General features: G+C 36.1%; 1 protein-coding gene and 1 long non-coding RNA gene across 3 annotated transcripts; both read left to right on the forward strand.

The window, feature by feature from the left end:
- Positions 1 to 4,052: 4,052 nt before the first annotated feature.
- On the forward strand, positions 4,053 to 4,942 carry LOC118754606. The gene is made up of 2 exons (XM_036489495.1): positions 4,053 to 4,797; positions 4,875 to 4,942. The coding sequence occupies exons 1-2, from the start codon at positions 4,071 to 4,073 to the stop codon at positions 4,940 to 4,942; spliced, it is 795 nt and encodes a 264-aa protein (XP_036345388.1). The 5' UTR covers positions 4,053 to 4,070.
- Positions 4,943 to 13,185: 8,243 nt separating this feature from the next.
- Positions 13,186 to 14,365, forward strand: LOC118754607. 2 transcript variants are annotated; one of them, XR_004994920.1, is made up of 3 exons: positions 13,186 to 13,399; positions 13,963 to 14,233; positions 14,347 to 14,365. It is a non-coding gene; the product is annotated as an uncharacterized LOC118754607 (long non-coding RNA). The 2 variants fall into 2 exon arrangements; XR_004994921.1 differs by lacking the exon at positions 14,347 to 14,365 and adding an exon at positions 14,323 to 14,339.
- Positions 14,366 to 17,345: the final 2,980 nt, after the last annotated feature.

The raw sequence follows: 17,345 nt of genomic DNA on the forward strand, positions 1-17,345 counted from the left end.
CATTTAAAAAAATGGCCTCGAGCTCATTATAAAATTGTTGAATATAAGTAAAAAAAGTTAATTCTCCATTTTTCGAAGTTAGCCTTCGAAATCGAGATATGGGCCTTCGAAGTTCGAAATTGGACCTTTGGTAAAAAATTATTTTTAATTATTGCATGTAAAAAGCAAAAAAAGTAAAAATGCAGACATGGTCCGCCTTTTGCTCTCATTTATATGGTATATAATTCTTTTTGTGAAAACTTATATTACAGGTGCTATAACGGGTCAAAGGTCAGATCTTCTAAAAATGAAATACTTAATATTTCAGACAATTTTGAACCGATTTTGAAAAGATTCACATCGTTGTAAAATTTATTATATCTTTCGCTTTCCGCTTTCTTTCGATATGCATATTTGTACACTTCGTATACAAAAATTTTAGAAAAAACACATTTAAATGAAAAAATACCTTTATAAAAAAAATATTTTAAGCAAAAAAATGACTAACCGATTTTTAAACAATTGGTATCGTTGTAAAGGTGATTAAATCTTCTTTCTTCTGATATGCATATTTCTAAAAATCGGTTAATAATTTTTTTGTTTAAAATATGTTTTTTAATCACCTTTACAACAATATAATTTTTTTTTTAAATCAGTTCAAAATTGTTTGCAATATAAGGAAATTAATTTTTCGAAGACCTGAACTTTGACCCCTTATAGCACCTGTAATATAGGTCTGCACAAAAAAATTTATATACCATTTAAATAAAAGGAGGACTGCGCCTATATTTCTAGGATTTTAGTTATTTACATACATGCAATAATTTAATATAATTTTTTACCAAAGGACCTATTTCGAATTTCGAAGGCCCATATCTCGATTTCGGAGGCTAATTTCGAAAACCGGAAAAATCACTTTTTTTGCCTATGACTCAAGTGCAGTTATTAACTAACAAAAAGTATATACAGTGCCTCAACCCAATGACCACGTGTTGATTATTTTTTTTTTAAATATTAGTAATGTTTTTCGAGCTAAATTTATTTTGTTATTTATCTATAAAAATACCGTCCAAGCTTTAACCAAAACCTTAGATTCACAACGGTGTCGTAAGTGTCATATTGTTGTAAACTTTAAAAGCTTAAATAAATGCTTAGAGAAGTTAAAACCACAACCAACTATTTTTTAACACTGCGAAAATTCATAATATGACTTTGATGGTACTTTGCGAACCTTTTTAATATATTTCTTAGGCGTTTAAAGTTTACGACATACAACAATACGACACTTACGACACCGTTGTGAATCCCCCAAGTGATTTTTAAGGTTTTGGTTAAAGCTTGGATGGTATTTTTATAGATAAATAACAAAAGAAATTTAGCTCGAAAAACATTACTAATATTTAAAAACAAACAACACGAGGTCATTTGTTTGATTCACTGTAAATAAAAAAAAAAATGAAAATGAATTAAATGAACAAATAAAAATTGTACTCACTAAAATAATTGCATAGTCCTTGCCTTATTTCTTCAGCTGAGGGTTGATTGTCTCCAACTATAGTAACATATTCAGGATTTTCGAGATTTCTGTTCACTTCTTCCAATCTCTCCAACCACATGTCATTTATAGTGTCGTTCATTTCATTTAAATAGTGGTGCAAGACGCAGCAGGCTCTAATAATGATGGGTGCCTTCCCAATTCGGTTGTCTAAACCTTTTCCAACACGACGGAATCGTCCTTTCAAGTGGCCAAATGCATTCTCAACTACTCTTCTGCACTTTGAAAGCTTATAATTACAGAGTTTTTGTGTTTCAGTTAAGTCCATTGAAAACGCGTATGGCTTCATTAAGGAAGTGGAAAACCGAAACGCAGAATCTCCAATAATGCATATAGGCATTTGTACTCCACCTATTTCTTTCTTACTGACCTTCAGTAATTCGTTCTCCTCCATTACTCGCTTCATTAACGATGCATTATATATCTGCGAATCATTGCATCGTCCAGGAGCACCAATGTTCACATATAAAAACCGATATCTGAACATATATAGAAATAATTAATACATGCTTTTTAGAAAAAAACAACAGAATGAAAGTTAAATAACCTATAATCCACTACAGCTAGTAGAACAATATAATACCATCCTTATAGTTGTGGTAGTCGGTTGCATCGGCTGGATTCGGCCTAACTTCGATGTGGCACCCATCTGAATATATACATATGTATGTACGTATATCTTTGTTTTTATATAAATTAGTTGCAGTTTTAACTTTCTTACCAATTGCTCCAAGGCATTGGGGAAAGCTGAGACGGTCAAAACCATCAACACAGTCGTTTAAAGTTTGTGGAGTCGGTGGTAATTTCTTTATATATTGCGCTGACAAAGCTTGCCAGACTTCCTCGCAAAACTCCCACAAGATTGTGCACACGGTCGATATTCCAACACCAAATAGTTCGGAAACCACTCGTACTCTCCAGACGATCCCAGCGTAAATAGAGCTATCGCAACGCGTTTTTGCAATGGAATCGCGTTGCGCCAGTTTGTGTCGGCTTTGTGCAGGTTTTTGAGGAAATCACAGAGTGTTTTGAAACTAGCGCGGTTCATGCGGAAGTGCGTCTTAAAGAAATGGTCATCGTTGCAATTGCAATTGACTTCCCAGAAAGAAGACTGCCGATTCTGTAATAGAGGAAGTACCATTTATAAAAGGACAAGAACTGATTACTTATAATTTGATTTACCAATTTCCAGAGGGATCTCTGAGTAGCTTTTCTCTGCAGTAACCCGTAAAGCAATAGCTGCTGTCTTCGCAAATGTTGCAAAATGATGAAGTTTTTTTCTTTTCTCTTTTTATATAAGGCCATTGAACTTGCGTAGCTAGCCAGCACTGACTGCAAAACTTGTATATTTGCAGTATACGCAAGAAAAAGTTCGCTTAAACACTTATTGTTTTCCATTTTACCAATTTATTGTAAATAAACAAAAATTCTTTTAAGACAGCTGACAGCCACTCGTTAATCGAGCAGCTGATTGTGTGTGAAACACAAAAATCTAATACTTAATTAAAAACTTAATTGACTCAATTAATTTTCTGTCTGAAAACAGTATTAGACTCAGCTATTAGTGAGTTTGATTGGCAAGTTCTGTTTGGCGATAACGAAGTAGCAGGTTGTTTTGACATCTTCAATTCTAATATTGCTAAGCTGTGAACTGGAGGTAAGGGATAATCCGAAAATTTTTTGGCGCTACAATAATTCCAAAAGAAAATCCTCAAGCATACCCAAAACAGTTTTTTATAAGGAATTCACAGCTACGTCAGTGAAACATGCGGCCGACTCGTTTGCTGATTTTTTGAAGTGAAACTTTTTAGGCGGCGGTATCGCAAAAATGGAGAGTGAAATTTTTAAAACTGAAAACGTTACATGATTGAGAAGGAAGATATAGGTAGTATAGGGAAGGGGAAAAAAGAAATCAAGCGACGCATGGCGGGTACGAGTACCTACATATGTATATATGTATGTTTGAATGCACGTATGTATATACATCCATATATATATGTATACATATATATGTATGTATGAACGAACTCATTGCGCATTTCAGCACTGCCGCTACCAAGCAATATATGTGACCTGGTCTACGAAAAGGGAGCTTACGTGCGAAAACTAGTTTTCTGTGAAAAAGCTGTTAAAAGTAAGCAACTCGTTTCGTCAGTTTCTCATTATCTCGTTAATTGTTCTCCGCGCCGGACGTCCAGTAAGTGTTGTTGTTGGTCCAGTAAGTGTTGTTGTTGGTCCAGTAAGTGTTGTTGTTGGTCGGAATATTATTATAGTTCATCGTGTAAGTTGCTAGTGTGGAACATTTAAAAAAGTAACACTGAAGAAGTGACGTTTACTGTTTCTGTTGATTATCGTCTTCGCATTTCGCATGAAATGAAACATGAGTGTTGATGAGGAGTTCAGTGCCGTATACGGACAATATTTCCATGAAAAGGATGACGAAAACGATGATGAAAACTATGAAGAGAGCGATGATGATGAAGACGAAGTATGTGTATCTCAGGCAGAAGATGATACCGAACAAACTTTTGTTAAGATGGACCTGTATGTTGTTGATGTAAAGGAGGAGGAGCTGGTAACAAAATTTCTGTCAAAAGATTGTTGTAATAATGAATGCCATACACTGATACCACGGGAAATGATCGAGAGTACGCGGAACAATTGTTTAGAGATGTCGAAAAATGAACTTGATTTAGTGATACTAAGTCACATCGAAGCTGGAATTATGAGTAACGAAAAGCTAGAAAGTGTATACGCAAAGCTTGCTGGGCGGAAGAAATATGGACAGAGACAGGATACAGAAGTTATGAGGCAGAGAATTCAATTTACCTTCTACAGAGTACCTGTTTGTCGTTCGTTTTTCCTTTTTGTACATGCCTGTACGACGAAGCGTTACGAAAATTTAGTACGTCATTTTCACGCACAGGGTGTAACAGTGCGCCAACACGGACTGGCAAATAAACCGAGTACACATCCAAAGTCATTTAAACCGGCTGACATCGAAAAAGCTGTTAAATTCATCGAGTCTATAGCCGATTTAATGGCTCTTCCACTGCCCGGACGACTCCCAAAATTTAAGGATTTTCGGATAATGAAACTGCCATCCAGCGAGACGAAGTCCTCAGTTTATCGAAAATACATTTCTTCACTCAGTCATGACGAATTGAAGATGAGTAATTGCAGTTTTCGACGGATATGGTCCAAATACATACCCCATGTTACAGTTATGAAACCAGCGGATGATCTCTGCGATGTCTGCCGTGGTAAGTAGCTCATTATTTTCTCATTTTATAGTTGTATCAAACGTTGAGATTAAATTCAGTATTTTTTCTTTTAATAGGAAACACAATATATTGTGGCTCCATTGCCGAAAGATTTGCCATCGAAGAAACGGAAGGCAAAAACTAGTGAAGATGTTCTCAAACCAGACGAGGAACCAGGTCCATCTTCCTCAGGATCAACACGTAAAAAGATCTCAAGGAAAACGACAACAAAGAAAAATACATAAACTACTCAGCATTATTATTTTTGGCCCATAATACGTTTTTCTAGTGTATAATCATGTCTTTATAGCTTATAATTCAATGTATTTTGTTCATTACCAATAAATTATATTTTGTCGTATTTTTACTCTTCTTTCTCTACATTTTTAGTACACTTCTAAGCAAGTTAGGATTTTCTGCTTTTCACCACGTGAAAAAGCATCTCATCTTCCATCCGAATCAACCAAAAAGTGAAAATTGATTTCTTGACACCTAAGCCCCCTTTCCGTAGACCAGGTCACATATGTATAAATGATGCAAGCGGACTTCGCGTAACTACATCCATTCATACATATATATATATGTTAGTATGGATATATTTATGATGAAGCAAGCGGGCTTCGTTGATGTACTGATGGGCATATGTATGTACTTATGGACAGCAATGTTTTCATGTATGTACATATGTTTGAATGGTTTTATATATATTTGTACGTATGTACATATGTTTGTGTATGTACATATGTTTGTGTACAATTAATTTAATTTTCTAGAGTAGTTTTGTGGTCTTGCTATCTCCTTGTATTAACTCATCCTTCGTTGGTATACTCTCATGAACATATGTGAGGATGATAGCAAGCAGCGTTGCCATTTTAGCCGTTTTCCGGCTAGATTTAGCCGGTTGCGACAACAAACAGCCGGAAAAAATTCGATTTAGCCGGCAGCCGATTTGTTAGCCGCAATTTATTATACTAAAATTGAATGGGCTAAAAACTAAAGAATATTAATAAAGCTCGAAATTTTTACGATAGTATGTTTGTTTTTGGATGTTTCGCAAAGATTTAATCTTGGGTTTATACACTTTTTCTTAAAGAATACATTATTGTTTATAAACAGATAATTAAAATTAAAGAATAATAAAATAAATAGTAAAACCTTGTCCATATGTGAGTGCCGTAAAGGTATTATATTTAAGAAAATCTCTTCTTATAACTAAAGAAGACTTTGTTTCTATATGAAGCTGACTTTGACATTTTGTTTTAATAAAACTTAGTATCGAAAAGTTTCTTTAAAAATTTGCCTAGGCTATGTTATACTGGTTCGTTCAAGCCATTTTTCAAAACTTACAAAGGTAAATACGAACAGGCGAACTGTGAATTTTCAGAGCTATATATTTTTAGTATTCATTACAAAATTTTACTAAAAAGTACTGCGTAGTAGGAAAGTATATTGTAAATGAAACTGTATCAAACAAGTACAATTGTACCAAAAATGCCAACACTGTTCTGTATACATACTTTTTTTCTTTTTTACTTTTTTACTCTTATTTTATCTTTCAGCTTCGCTAAAAGCACTTCTACCAACGCTTGGCTTACCAAATTTACGCCAATTAATAAAATTTTGCGATTTAAATTCATTTTCAATAATGTAAATAACGATTCGTGTTGAATCCAAAATCGCCTCGTCTGAATAGGGATGGCAACTTTTTCACTTTCAACTTCTCATTCAACTACTTATTCAACTTTTGTTGCCTGTAAAATCGCCCCGTGCGAATGCCCTATAACTAATCTTTCTGTCTTCACTGAAGACTATTATTCATTCTTTCGTCGAGGCGTGCAGGTGGTTATACGGTTTACAATGCATTTATAAGGTTTGATGAATACCCTTAATGTAATTAAACTAGTAATACTCTCCAACATATGTAGTCTGCAAGAATATTTTGTTCATTGACTTCAGTAATAATAAATAAATAAATCCAAGAACATTTCCACAACATCCTGAACAGCCCTATTGTAAAATAGTCCTATAGAGCCTGAGCACACTAACCTGCAGCAGTCCACTCGAACGCACACTGGACTGTGCAGTCGGCCGAAAACAGGTTTCAGTCAAGGGGCATCCATACAAGGTGGTGGCAATTGTATATAAGTAAAAGTCCCGTGTATTTTGTTATTGCTTTTTGGTGCAGGAGGATGTCAAAACGAAAGGGAATAGGAGATAATTTTCGTCATTTCGATTTGTTGACATCCTAAAGTTGCGCCACTTCGTCTTGGATGACATTCTCCTGTACTAGTGAAGAGACAAAAATATCCAATAAGCTGATCAATCAACCTGACCTTGTATTGATGCGCCTTGGTTTCAGTTAGTGCATGTGGCACATGCAAACAAAATGAAATAGAAAACATGTTCGATTTCGCGGAATGAAATGAGCGAGGTAAACTCGAACTCTGTTCCCCCTCTTATCACCACAAAACCGGTTTTAAGCATGAACGAAAGACACAAGATCACGTAAGAACAAGAGAGTGAAAAAAGTCGATTTTTTGAGCGGGTTCTACGCCATCTTGTTTCACTGGAAAACGAGCGAAAAGTAAACAAAGCAAAGAAAACAACGAAAACCAAAATGAGCCAAAATCATTGTCAGCCACTTTAAACGCACAATTTAGGTAAAATTATGCAACAAAATGCTTTAAAATGTGTTGTCATGTTGAATTAACTCTTCTTTATGTAATGTTCCCTACCCACTTGTAAGCTAATTATTTATTTAAGTTTATATGTATCACCCAGTAGTTGTCATTTGTATATATAAGATACACTAAACACTCTGTACCGAAAGAAGCAGCCATTTTATCCTTCTTCTTCCGGTGACAGCTAAAACGAGGAGACGTGCTAGAAAAATAGTAAGAAATAAATCGAAGAATATAAAAAGACATCTTTGTAATTTTAAAGACTGCGTTATAGCCTCAGGTGTGGGGTGCTACCCGCTAATATTTAAACATTTTATTTATTAAATAAACCTTGTAACAAGGGAAAATTTCAACAAATGCCGTCGACACGTTCCGCAGGGAAAATGACTGGAGGTAAAGGTGAATTTAAAAACAAAGTACAGCAAAATAAATATTTGGAAAATGTATCTACTAAGAGAAATGAAGTTAATAAAAATAGTTTGAAACCTAATTGTACATCTGATTCGATTATTATTAAAACTGTTGATGGTGACTGTAGTGATAAATCGGTTCTTAATAAGCATGAATTAAATGAAGTGTCAGGTAAATGTGTTCATAAACATGATGAAAAACAAAACTTAGGAGAGGCGGACAACTATTTTGATATTGAAACTGATTCGTTTGAGTTGGCAGTGAGGGAAATAAGTGCTATTGATGAGAGTGTAATTCGGTCAGAAATAGATATAGGGCCCGGTCTGAATGAATGTGAACGAGACGTCGTAACGGAAGTTTTGGCTAGAGAATATTTGTCTCCCACACTGAGTGAGAAGAAACCTTATGACTATAAAATGACCATCCGAACAACCGACGATACACCTTTTTATTGTTTGCCAAGACGATTATCCTTCAGAGACAAAGAAGAGGTTCAAAGGATTACTAATGACCTAATTAAACGTCAAATCATACGGCCCAGCAACTCCCTTTATGCTTCTGCTATTGTTTTGGTAAAGAAAAAGAATGGAGAAACGCGTATGTGCATTGATTATAGGGCTCTTAATAGGAAAACGATTCGGGACAATTTCCCGTTGCCTTTAATAGATGATTGTATTGAGTATATGTCAGGGAAAAAGTGGTTTACGCTTTTGGACTTGAAGGATGGGTTTAATCAATTAGCAATGGATGAGAGTTCTATTCCGTTAACATCTTTCGTCACGCCACACGGACAATTCGAATACCTTAGAATGCCATTTGGGTTAAAGAATGCACCAGCTAATTTTCAGAGATTCGTGTATAATATCTTTAGGGACTTGATAGATGCAAGAGAAATCATTGTATATATTGATGATATATTAATAGCTTCCAACAACCTTGAATGTCACATTAAGACTCTAGGAAAAGTTCTTAAGAGAGCTTATGAAAAAAATTTGGAGCTTAAGCTTGGGAAGTGCAAGTTTTGTTACAACGTAATTGAGTACCTAGGTTATCGTCACTCCATCAGGAATACAACCATCGAAGTCCCATATTAAAGCAATTGCAAACTACCCGATTCCGAAGAATCAAAAAGAGCTTCGTTCTTGTATTGGCTTGTTTTCCTACTTCCGAAAATTTGTACCTTCCTTTTCAAAAATTGCCAAGCCGCTTTTGGATTTGCTACGCAAAGATGCCGAATTCATATTTTCGAAAGATTGTTTAACAGCATTTAGGGACTTAAGAAATAGTTTAGTTAGTGCACCGTTGTTAGCAATATATGACCGAAATCGTGAAACACAACTCCATTGTGATGCTAGCAGTCATGGTTTTGGATCTGTTTTGTTACAAAAACAGGACGACGGCAAATTTCATCCAATTGCATATTTTTCCAAAACAACTACACCAGCTGAGTCGAGGTATCACAGCTTCGAGCTGGAAACACTATCGATCATTTATGCTCTTCGCAGATTTAGAATATATTTAGAAGGTGTACCATTTAAAATTATTACAGATTGTAACTCGTTGACTATGACCTTAAACAAAAAACAGATTAATCCTCGGATAGCCCGATGGGCGCTAGAGTTAGAAAATTTTGACTACTCTATCCAGCACCGTGTCGGAGTCAACCTTGGCCATGTAGATGCTTTGAGTAGAAGTCCGTTATTGGAAAAGGAATATGATAGTATCAATTCAGTTCTTAAATATGAAACAAATGACTTTGCAAGTCCACGGTGCGCTTACCCTGTAGAATCGAAGCTGCTGTCTAGCTCTGAACGCCAGATAAGTCATATGAATAAATGTGAGTTAATAGCCGCTGTAGATTTGGATGACTTGGATGTTCAGATACAAATCGCACAGAATCGGGATGAGAAGCTCAGGGTACTTATGAGTAAATTAGAGAAGGAGGAGGTTGTAGGATATGAACTAGTAGACGGATTAGTATGTCGTAGGATTGGGGGGAAGATAATGCTTTGTGTTCCTTTGGAGATGCAAGAAAATGTAATTCGCACAACACACGAGAAAATCGGTCAATTAGGTACTGAAAAATGTTACAATCAAATACGCAAAACTTATTGGTTTGAAAATATGAGGGATAAAATCAGCAGATTTATTCAGAATTGTATCAAGTGCATTATATATTCTGCGCCAGCCCGTTCCAATGAGCATAATCTTTTTAGCATTCCTAAAAACCCAATACCATTCGACACCCTCCATTTAGATCACTTCGGTCCTCTACCAGCAATTAACTCAAAGCGGAAACACATACTAGTTTCTATAGATGCATTCACGAAATTCGTCAAATTATATCCGGTAAATTCTACGAGTACATAAGAGGTATGTTGCTCACTGGACAAGTATTTCAGCTACTATAGTCGCCCACGACGTATTATAACTGACCGAGGCACTTGTTTTACTTCCCTCGAGTTCAGTAACTTTTTATTGAAAAGAAATATAGGTCATGTGAAGGTTGCAGTGGCATCACCACAGGCAAATGGTCAAGTTGAGAGAGTCAACCGTGTTCTTAAGACAATGTTGAGTAAACTTACTGAGACTATAGACCATGCTGATTTTACTGCGAAATTATCTCAAGTAGAATATGCGCTAAACAATACTGTCCATAGTACAACCAAACACACTCCAAGTGATTTGCTTTTTGGTGTTAACCAACGGGGCTGCATTGTAGATGAATTTACGGAATGCACTGAAGACAAACTGTTGGATGAAACGACCAGGGACCTTGAGAAAACCCGACAAAGCGCACTTAGGAATATAGAGCGATCGCAGGATTACAACACTTCTTAAAAAATAGTGTCCCCGCAAAGACATACTCGATAGGAGATTTTGTAGTAATTAGGCATGTTGATACCACAGTTGGAACTAATAAGAAATTTATTCAGAAGTATAGAGGCCCTTATATTATACACAAAGTATTGCCGAATGACCGTTATGTTATAAGGGATATAGACAATTGCCAATTGACACATTTACCATATGACGGCGTTATTGAAGCTATAAAAATTCGTAAATGGTGCTCACCAACTAACAATCGTCTCGAGCCTCTACAGTCACCAACGGCAATAGGTCACACAACCTCAACAAGAACTGTCAGCTGATTGAGGTCAATCATAAAGTCAGATTGGCCGAGATGTAATGTTCCCTACCCACTTGTAAACTAATTATTTATTTAAGTTTATATGTATCACCCAGTAGTTGTCATTTGTAGATATAAGATACACTAAACACTCTGTACCGAAAGAAGCAGCCATTTTATCCTTCTTCTTCCGGTGACAGCTAAAACGAGGAGACGTGCCAGAAAAATAGTAAGAAATAAATCGAAGAATATAAAAAGACATCTTTGTAATTTTAAAGACTGCGTTATATTTACTTGAATAAAAGTGTAAAATAGTGGTGCTTGTGATGTAAACAAACGCTCAGCTGACGAACCCGCTTTCGCAAACTTTTTTCTCAAAACCAGTTACAAATACAACGTCGCGTTCTTACGTGATCTTGTATTTTTGGTTCATGGGTTTTAAGCGGACTGAGCAGTCCAGTGTGCATTTTAACTGGCCGTCTCCATAGGATAAAATTTATTGCTGTCCAGCTGTCATTTTGGTCGCTAGATATAAATTATATCAGTGGCAATATTTGTGTGGGCTTTTTATTTCTTGATATAAGCATCTGTGAGATAGCTTCTAAAACGTATTTTTGCCGGATTTAATCACTTAAAAAATTTAGAAAATAGGCTATTTTACATCCAATTACATAATAACAAATATTTTCACCGAAAACAGTTCAATATTTGCTTTTATATTAAAATATCAATAATGTTGCCGCCACGTAGTTTTCATGCAAATGAACATGTAGCTGTCAAACTACCAAATTGCCGGCAATAGATGGCAAGATATAAGCTCTGATATATATTGCTCTTGAAGAGCAATGAGCGGTCTCCATGAACCAAAAATACAAGATCACGTAAGAACGCGACATTGTATTTGTAACTGGTTTTGAGAAAAAAGTTTGCGAAAGCGGGTTCGTCAGCTGAGCGTTTGTTTACATCAGAAGCACCACTATTTTACACGTTTATTTAAGTAAAGAAGAGTTAATTCAACATGACAACACATTTTCAAGCATTTTATTGCATCATTTTACCTAAATTGTGCGTTTAAAGTGGCTGACAATAATTTTGGCTAATTTTGGCTTTTGTTGTTTTCTTTGCTTTGTTTACTTTTCGCTCGTTTTCCAGTGAATCAAGATGGCGTAGAACCCGCTAAAAAAATCGACTTTTTTCACTCTTTTGTTCTTGCGTGATCTTGTGTCTTTCGTTCATGAGCGGTCTCTATCGGCTATTTATATTCTAAGGCCCTGATCCCACAGGAAAACACTGATGTAGTGAAAACTATGTCACAAAATATATTTCCAATGGAGACCGCCTATTTCTCATGTGCTGCAATATATGTCAGCGCTTATTGCTTGACATCTATTACAGGCAATTCGATAGTTTGACAGCCATATTTTCATTTGAAAGAAAGCGTGCTGGTGGTAACATCGATTAAATTTTTATATTAAATCAAAATAAAAGTCTGTTCCTTATTGGATTATTTATGATTACGTTTTAGGAAATTATTCAGCAAGTTTTTTAAAGATTTAAATGTTTTTAAACACCGAAATTGACAGAATGTTGTCTGGTGGCGTCATGCGGCAAATGCTTATTTCAAGACATCAAAGTGCCCACACACAAAAACTTGCGATCACATTGCTCGTCAAAATGACAGTTGGTAGGCCATCGGTGTTTGCCTGTGGAGTTTTGCGGTAACATATGTATCAAGATATAAACTTTATCCTGTGGAGACGGGCAGTTATGTATACGTGGATATGTAAGCAAAGGAAAAGAGGCGATAATTTGTCGTAACCGTGCTCATAAGAAGAAGCATGGCTTCATAGAGGGCTTTCGAACGAGGCGTTTTTTCAGGCAACTTTTGCGTTCAACTCACGCAGGGTTGCACGAAAAAAAAATTGAATGGCTAAAAGTTTCAAAATATATAAAAAAAAATATCGAAATAGTCGCAATAAAAAGGCGTTTGCATTGTTCATCTTTGCATTCTACTTTGGTTGAAAGGCCTTTCAACTAATCGCTTTCAACAAAGTTGGTCGCCAGCCAACATTTAGCCATTCAAATTTTTTTCGTGCAACCCTGCGTGATTTGATAGCATATGTTGAACGCAAAACGGGGCGTCCGTACACCTTTATAGATGCAACTCTGTTCCAGCGCCATCTACAGCGCTTCTAAAAACTTCTAGAACAAAAAATTCCCTGGGGAAATTTTCATAACCTACGATAATCAAAGGAGAAGGTGGAAATTAGCGATTAACACTCCATGAAAACACGCGAAAGAATAGGAATATCGTGGTAACTTCAATCTTTGGAAAAGAACACGTCCACTTTCGAAGTGATAAATCATTTGTATAAAAAAGGTACATATTCAAACGATTATATCAGGGCATTGGAAACGAAATGAATATTATTAGAATCGAAAAATTGTGAAAACGTGAAAGAAATTATCACAACTGGACAATCTAATGAATATACATATATATTCACGAGTGTGTAAATGAACTAAGTGAAAAATATATGTACACGAATAAACGAATTACAAATTAATAAAAGTACGCTGTATATTTCCTTTAAGTGGAAATTAAGCATTAACAGTGGAAGATGTATTTGATTGCATTGGGGAATATCTTTGAAAAGTGATTGGTACGAATACAGCTATGGTAGAAATTATTTTGAATGGGGTCGAGTTGGTCCGGTGATATTTTTAAAACCCACATGTTCGGGTTGAGGCGATACTTTTTAAAGCATAGTATGCAGATTAAAAATTTGGTCGAAAGTTGATTCGAAACTTCTGGAAGAAGTCGTAAATCAATCACTTTTCTGGAATTTCCTCGATGACGATTGGCTCGTCGTTTTGGTTGATCGATCGAAAATTTCCTAGTGTTTCTATAGTGGTCTTTCTTTTATTGTCAAAAAATTATAGAATTTGTGACTCATTGTGCGGAAAGGAAAACTACCGCCAGCAATATTAAGAAAATCAAAGAACAGCAATTGGAATAATCACCGGTACTGATTGGTTGCCCACTCTAGAGTTAAAGTCATCAACAAGACTTCTGCAGCTTCAGTTAAAAATAAGACCGTGGGAAAATGTCTGTGATTGGAATCGATTTTGGCAATGAGGGATGCTATGTTGCTGCTGCCAAGGCTGGGGGAATTGAAACTCTTGCTAATGATTACAGTTTGCGCGCAACCCCGTAAGTAAACTTATTTGTGTGGTTTTTTAATTTTGTAATATGTTTCAAAAAAATTTGCATGTTGTCGAAGTGATTAATTTTGAGGTTAGGTTGGTTTCTCTTATCTTTATTAGGTTCTCTCCCTAACAATTCGGAACGGGTCCGGTAATTAGAGAATAAGCGAAAAGTTTGCTCTCAAAAATGGAACATAATCCAGAAGTACGAGAAAACAGCTAGTGATGTGCTGAATTTTCGGTACCTAATACTTAAAAAAGATTTCGGTACCCAATACTTCCTTTTCGGTACCCGATACCGATTCTTTACATTAAACCTTCGCCATCAAGAATGATAGAATACAAGATTGCGCCGATCAGAGAGGATTTTTGAGAATAACATTTGTGTGACGTCACACTGGTGCAATTGCGAGAGAGAAATGCCAAAACGTGAGCAAGAATGGAAGAAGAAAAAATGTTGCAAGGAAAACGTAAACAAGTTGCACAAGTGTGACCTCATGCAAACAACGATTCTGTCAAATTCGTTAAGAGAGGAATAGCGGTCCGAGATCGGCGCAACCTTTGTATTCTCTCAATCGTGCTTCGCCATTATATGCTAAAACAGTTGAACTTATCGTAACAGGGAAATATTATTGGTAATTCTCTAGTATAGGGTAACAACCTCTAATAAAGGTCCGGAAGAGTCGGGAGGGGTACCAACGATGTCAATCAAAATCATCGTTGTGTAAAAGTACTTTTGCAACTAACCTTGCTTTATGTCGTACAGGATTTCCATCAGCATCCTCTTTTTACACGGAAAACCCATTTTGATTTTAGTAGCTTTACATTCGGCGGACGTTAGCTAACTCCCAAACCTTATTTTCTTTCATCGAACAAAGTTCTTCATTGATGGCTTTTGTCCATAATAACTTATCCGACCTTTTATTAAGATCTGTATATGTTAATGGCTCACATGGTTCATCCAAGATAACTGAGTATCCAGAAATATACTGCATAAGTCTGTGCTTAATCCTTTCACTACGTCGCGGTCGTAAATTACTTTCTTGGACATCAGGATCACCTGCCTCACCTCCAATAAATAAATCACTTACATCTGAATTTCCAGCCTCCCTTTCGGAACTATCGCCATCATGTTCGTTATTTGCATTATAATCATAGGAACTAGCACGACTTTCTTCTTTCTCCGCCTCTAGCTGGTGCGTAACATCTATTATCAAATAGTTGTTGTTTTCATTTGAAGATTGACTACGAAGTTTATACGGATATATAAATTCGTTGAAACGGACATCTCTTGCAATAAAAATATTTTGTTTGCTATCAGTCCAAAGCCTATACCCATTTGGAGCATACCCTATCATAAAAAGCTCAGTTGTTTTGGCGTCCAATTCCTTTCGATTTTGTTGAGGAACCTATGAAAAAAGGTTTTAAGTTTAGATATATCAGGGCTTTTGATTATACCATAATTCAGCGGGCGTTCCCACGACAGTCGGGTCTACGTAACCGGAACGACCCAGATTTATATCTGGCCAAGGACTGTCACTCCAGCAACACTCCCCAAAAAGTCTTTGGGGAATTTGTATGCTGCTGCAACAACAACAACAACATTAAATTAATACTTCGGCATGGACTTCTGTTAAGAATATAAGTTGCAGTAAGAGCTGCTTCACCCCAAAAAGACCCTGGAGTACCACTTTCAAGAAGCATAGATCTTACTTTTTCCACAAACGTTCTGTTGAACCGTTCAGCAATCCCATTCGGCTTTGGAGAATATGCCGCTGTGCATTGAATTTGAATTCCTTTTTGTTTGAAGAAACACATCTCTTTCTTAGACATATATTCACGTCCTTGGTCTATAGTTAACATTGCAATAGGTAGGTTATGCATTGATGAGACTACAGCTTATCGTAAACTTCGGACTTCTTTTTATTAAATATATAAACGCGAAATGACTAAAATCATCAATGAAGCTTACAAAGTATTTGAATTCATCCCAAGTCAAAGGATCGAAGGGACCGCAAACATCTGAATGAATCCTTTCTAGCAATCGTGATGATGTTGGACGATTTCCATTAAATAGAGTTCGGCACTGCTTCCCTTGAATACATACATCACAAAAACCAACTGGTTTGTATTGTTCCAAGCCGCGAACCATTTCATTTCGAACGAGATCTTGAACTGAATTGTCACTTGCATGACCCATCCTCTTATGCCACAAACTGCTTTCATCAGTTTTACTCAAGTTGGACATCTTCATAAAATCCAATTTTAATTCGTAAAGACTTCCATTCTTAAACGCTTTCATATAAGTATTATTTTTCTTTTTGAAAAACGCTACCACACCAGAAAATGTTATTGGGCCGTATGAATAAAAAATAAGCAATTGCTTTTTCTTTGTAATATTATGTATTGTGGCACGATTTTCCGTCATCTCTTGTCAAATTTGGTTTGGAGACAAACCGGTTTCGGCGTTGAGCCATCTTCAGTGTCATTTTTCGTTCTGCAGAACAAGAGGTTATGGGCGATAGCAAAAAGGGAAGCGATTCGTCCCATGGAATTTTGGAATTTCATGGAGAAAATTTTGAAAACTGGAGTTTTCGCGTGCAGCTTCATTTAGATGCACTGGATCTCCTTGATGTAATAAAAGGGACTCCTCCTGCGGAGCAGAACTTAATCGAGCAGTTCCGCAAGAAGGATAAGAAGGCCAAATCAGTTTTGGTCGATTGCTGATGAATACCTGGAGTACGTGCGAGAGAAGAAGACTTCCAAGGAGATGTGGGCACATGTGTGAAGTAGCACTTCAGTTTTCGAAATTGAAAAAGTTAACTACGGCATTAATTGTAGTGTGTTTGTTGTAAATTTGTTGTGGAAAGAAAAAATTTTTAGCTCTCGTTTTTTAAGAAAAAATGGTATGTATTGCTAACTTGACGCCATACACCTAGTCGATAGAATTGAGATATCCAATATGTTACTACGCCATTAAATGTAGCTTTTAACTTTAAAATTTCTTGTGAAAAGAAAAAATTTATAGCTTTCGTTTTTATGAAAAAAATTTAGTTGACCCTTTTTCGAACCAAATTTAGTATGTAGTGCTAACTTGACACCATGCACCATTGACGACA

Source organism: Rhagoletis pomonella, unplaced genomic scaffold (assembly GCF_013731165.1).
Source record: "Rhagoletis pomonella isolate Grant_MI unplaced genomic scaffold, Rhpom_1.0 Rhpom_scaffold_04189, whole genome shotgun sequence".
NCBI classification, from domain to species: Eukaryota; Metazoa; Arthropoda; class Insecta; order Diptera; family Tephritidae; genus Rhagoletis; species Rhagoletis pomonella.

Excerpts from the sequence above, each read along its gene's own strand:
- LOC118754606 (XM_036489495.1), top strand. The coding sequence starts at position 4,071 with ATGGACCTGTATGTTGTTGATGTAAAGGAGGAGGAGCTGGTAACAAAA. Across the intron at positions 4,798-4,874 it reads TCTCTGCGATGTCTGCCGTG|GAAACACAATATATTGTGGC; the intron begins GTAAGTAGCTCA and ends TTCTTTTAATAG.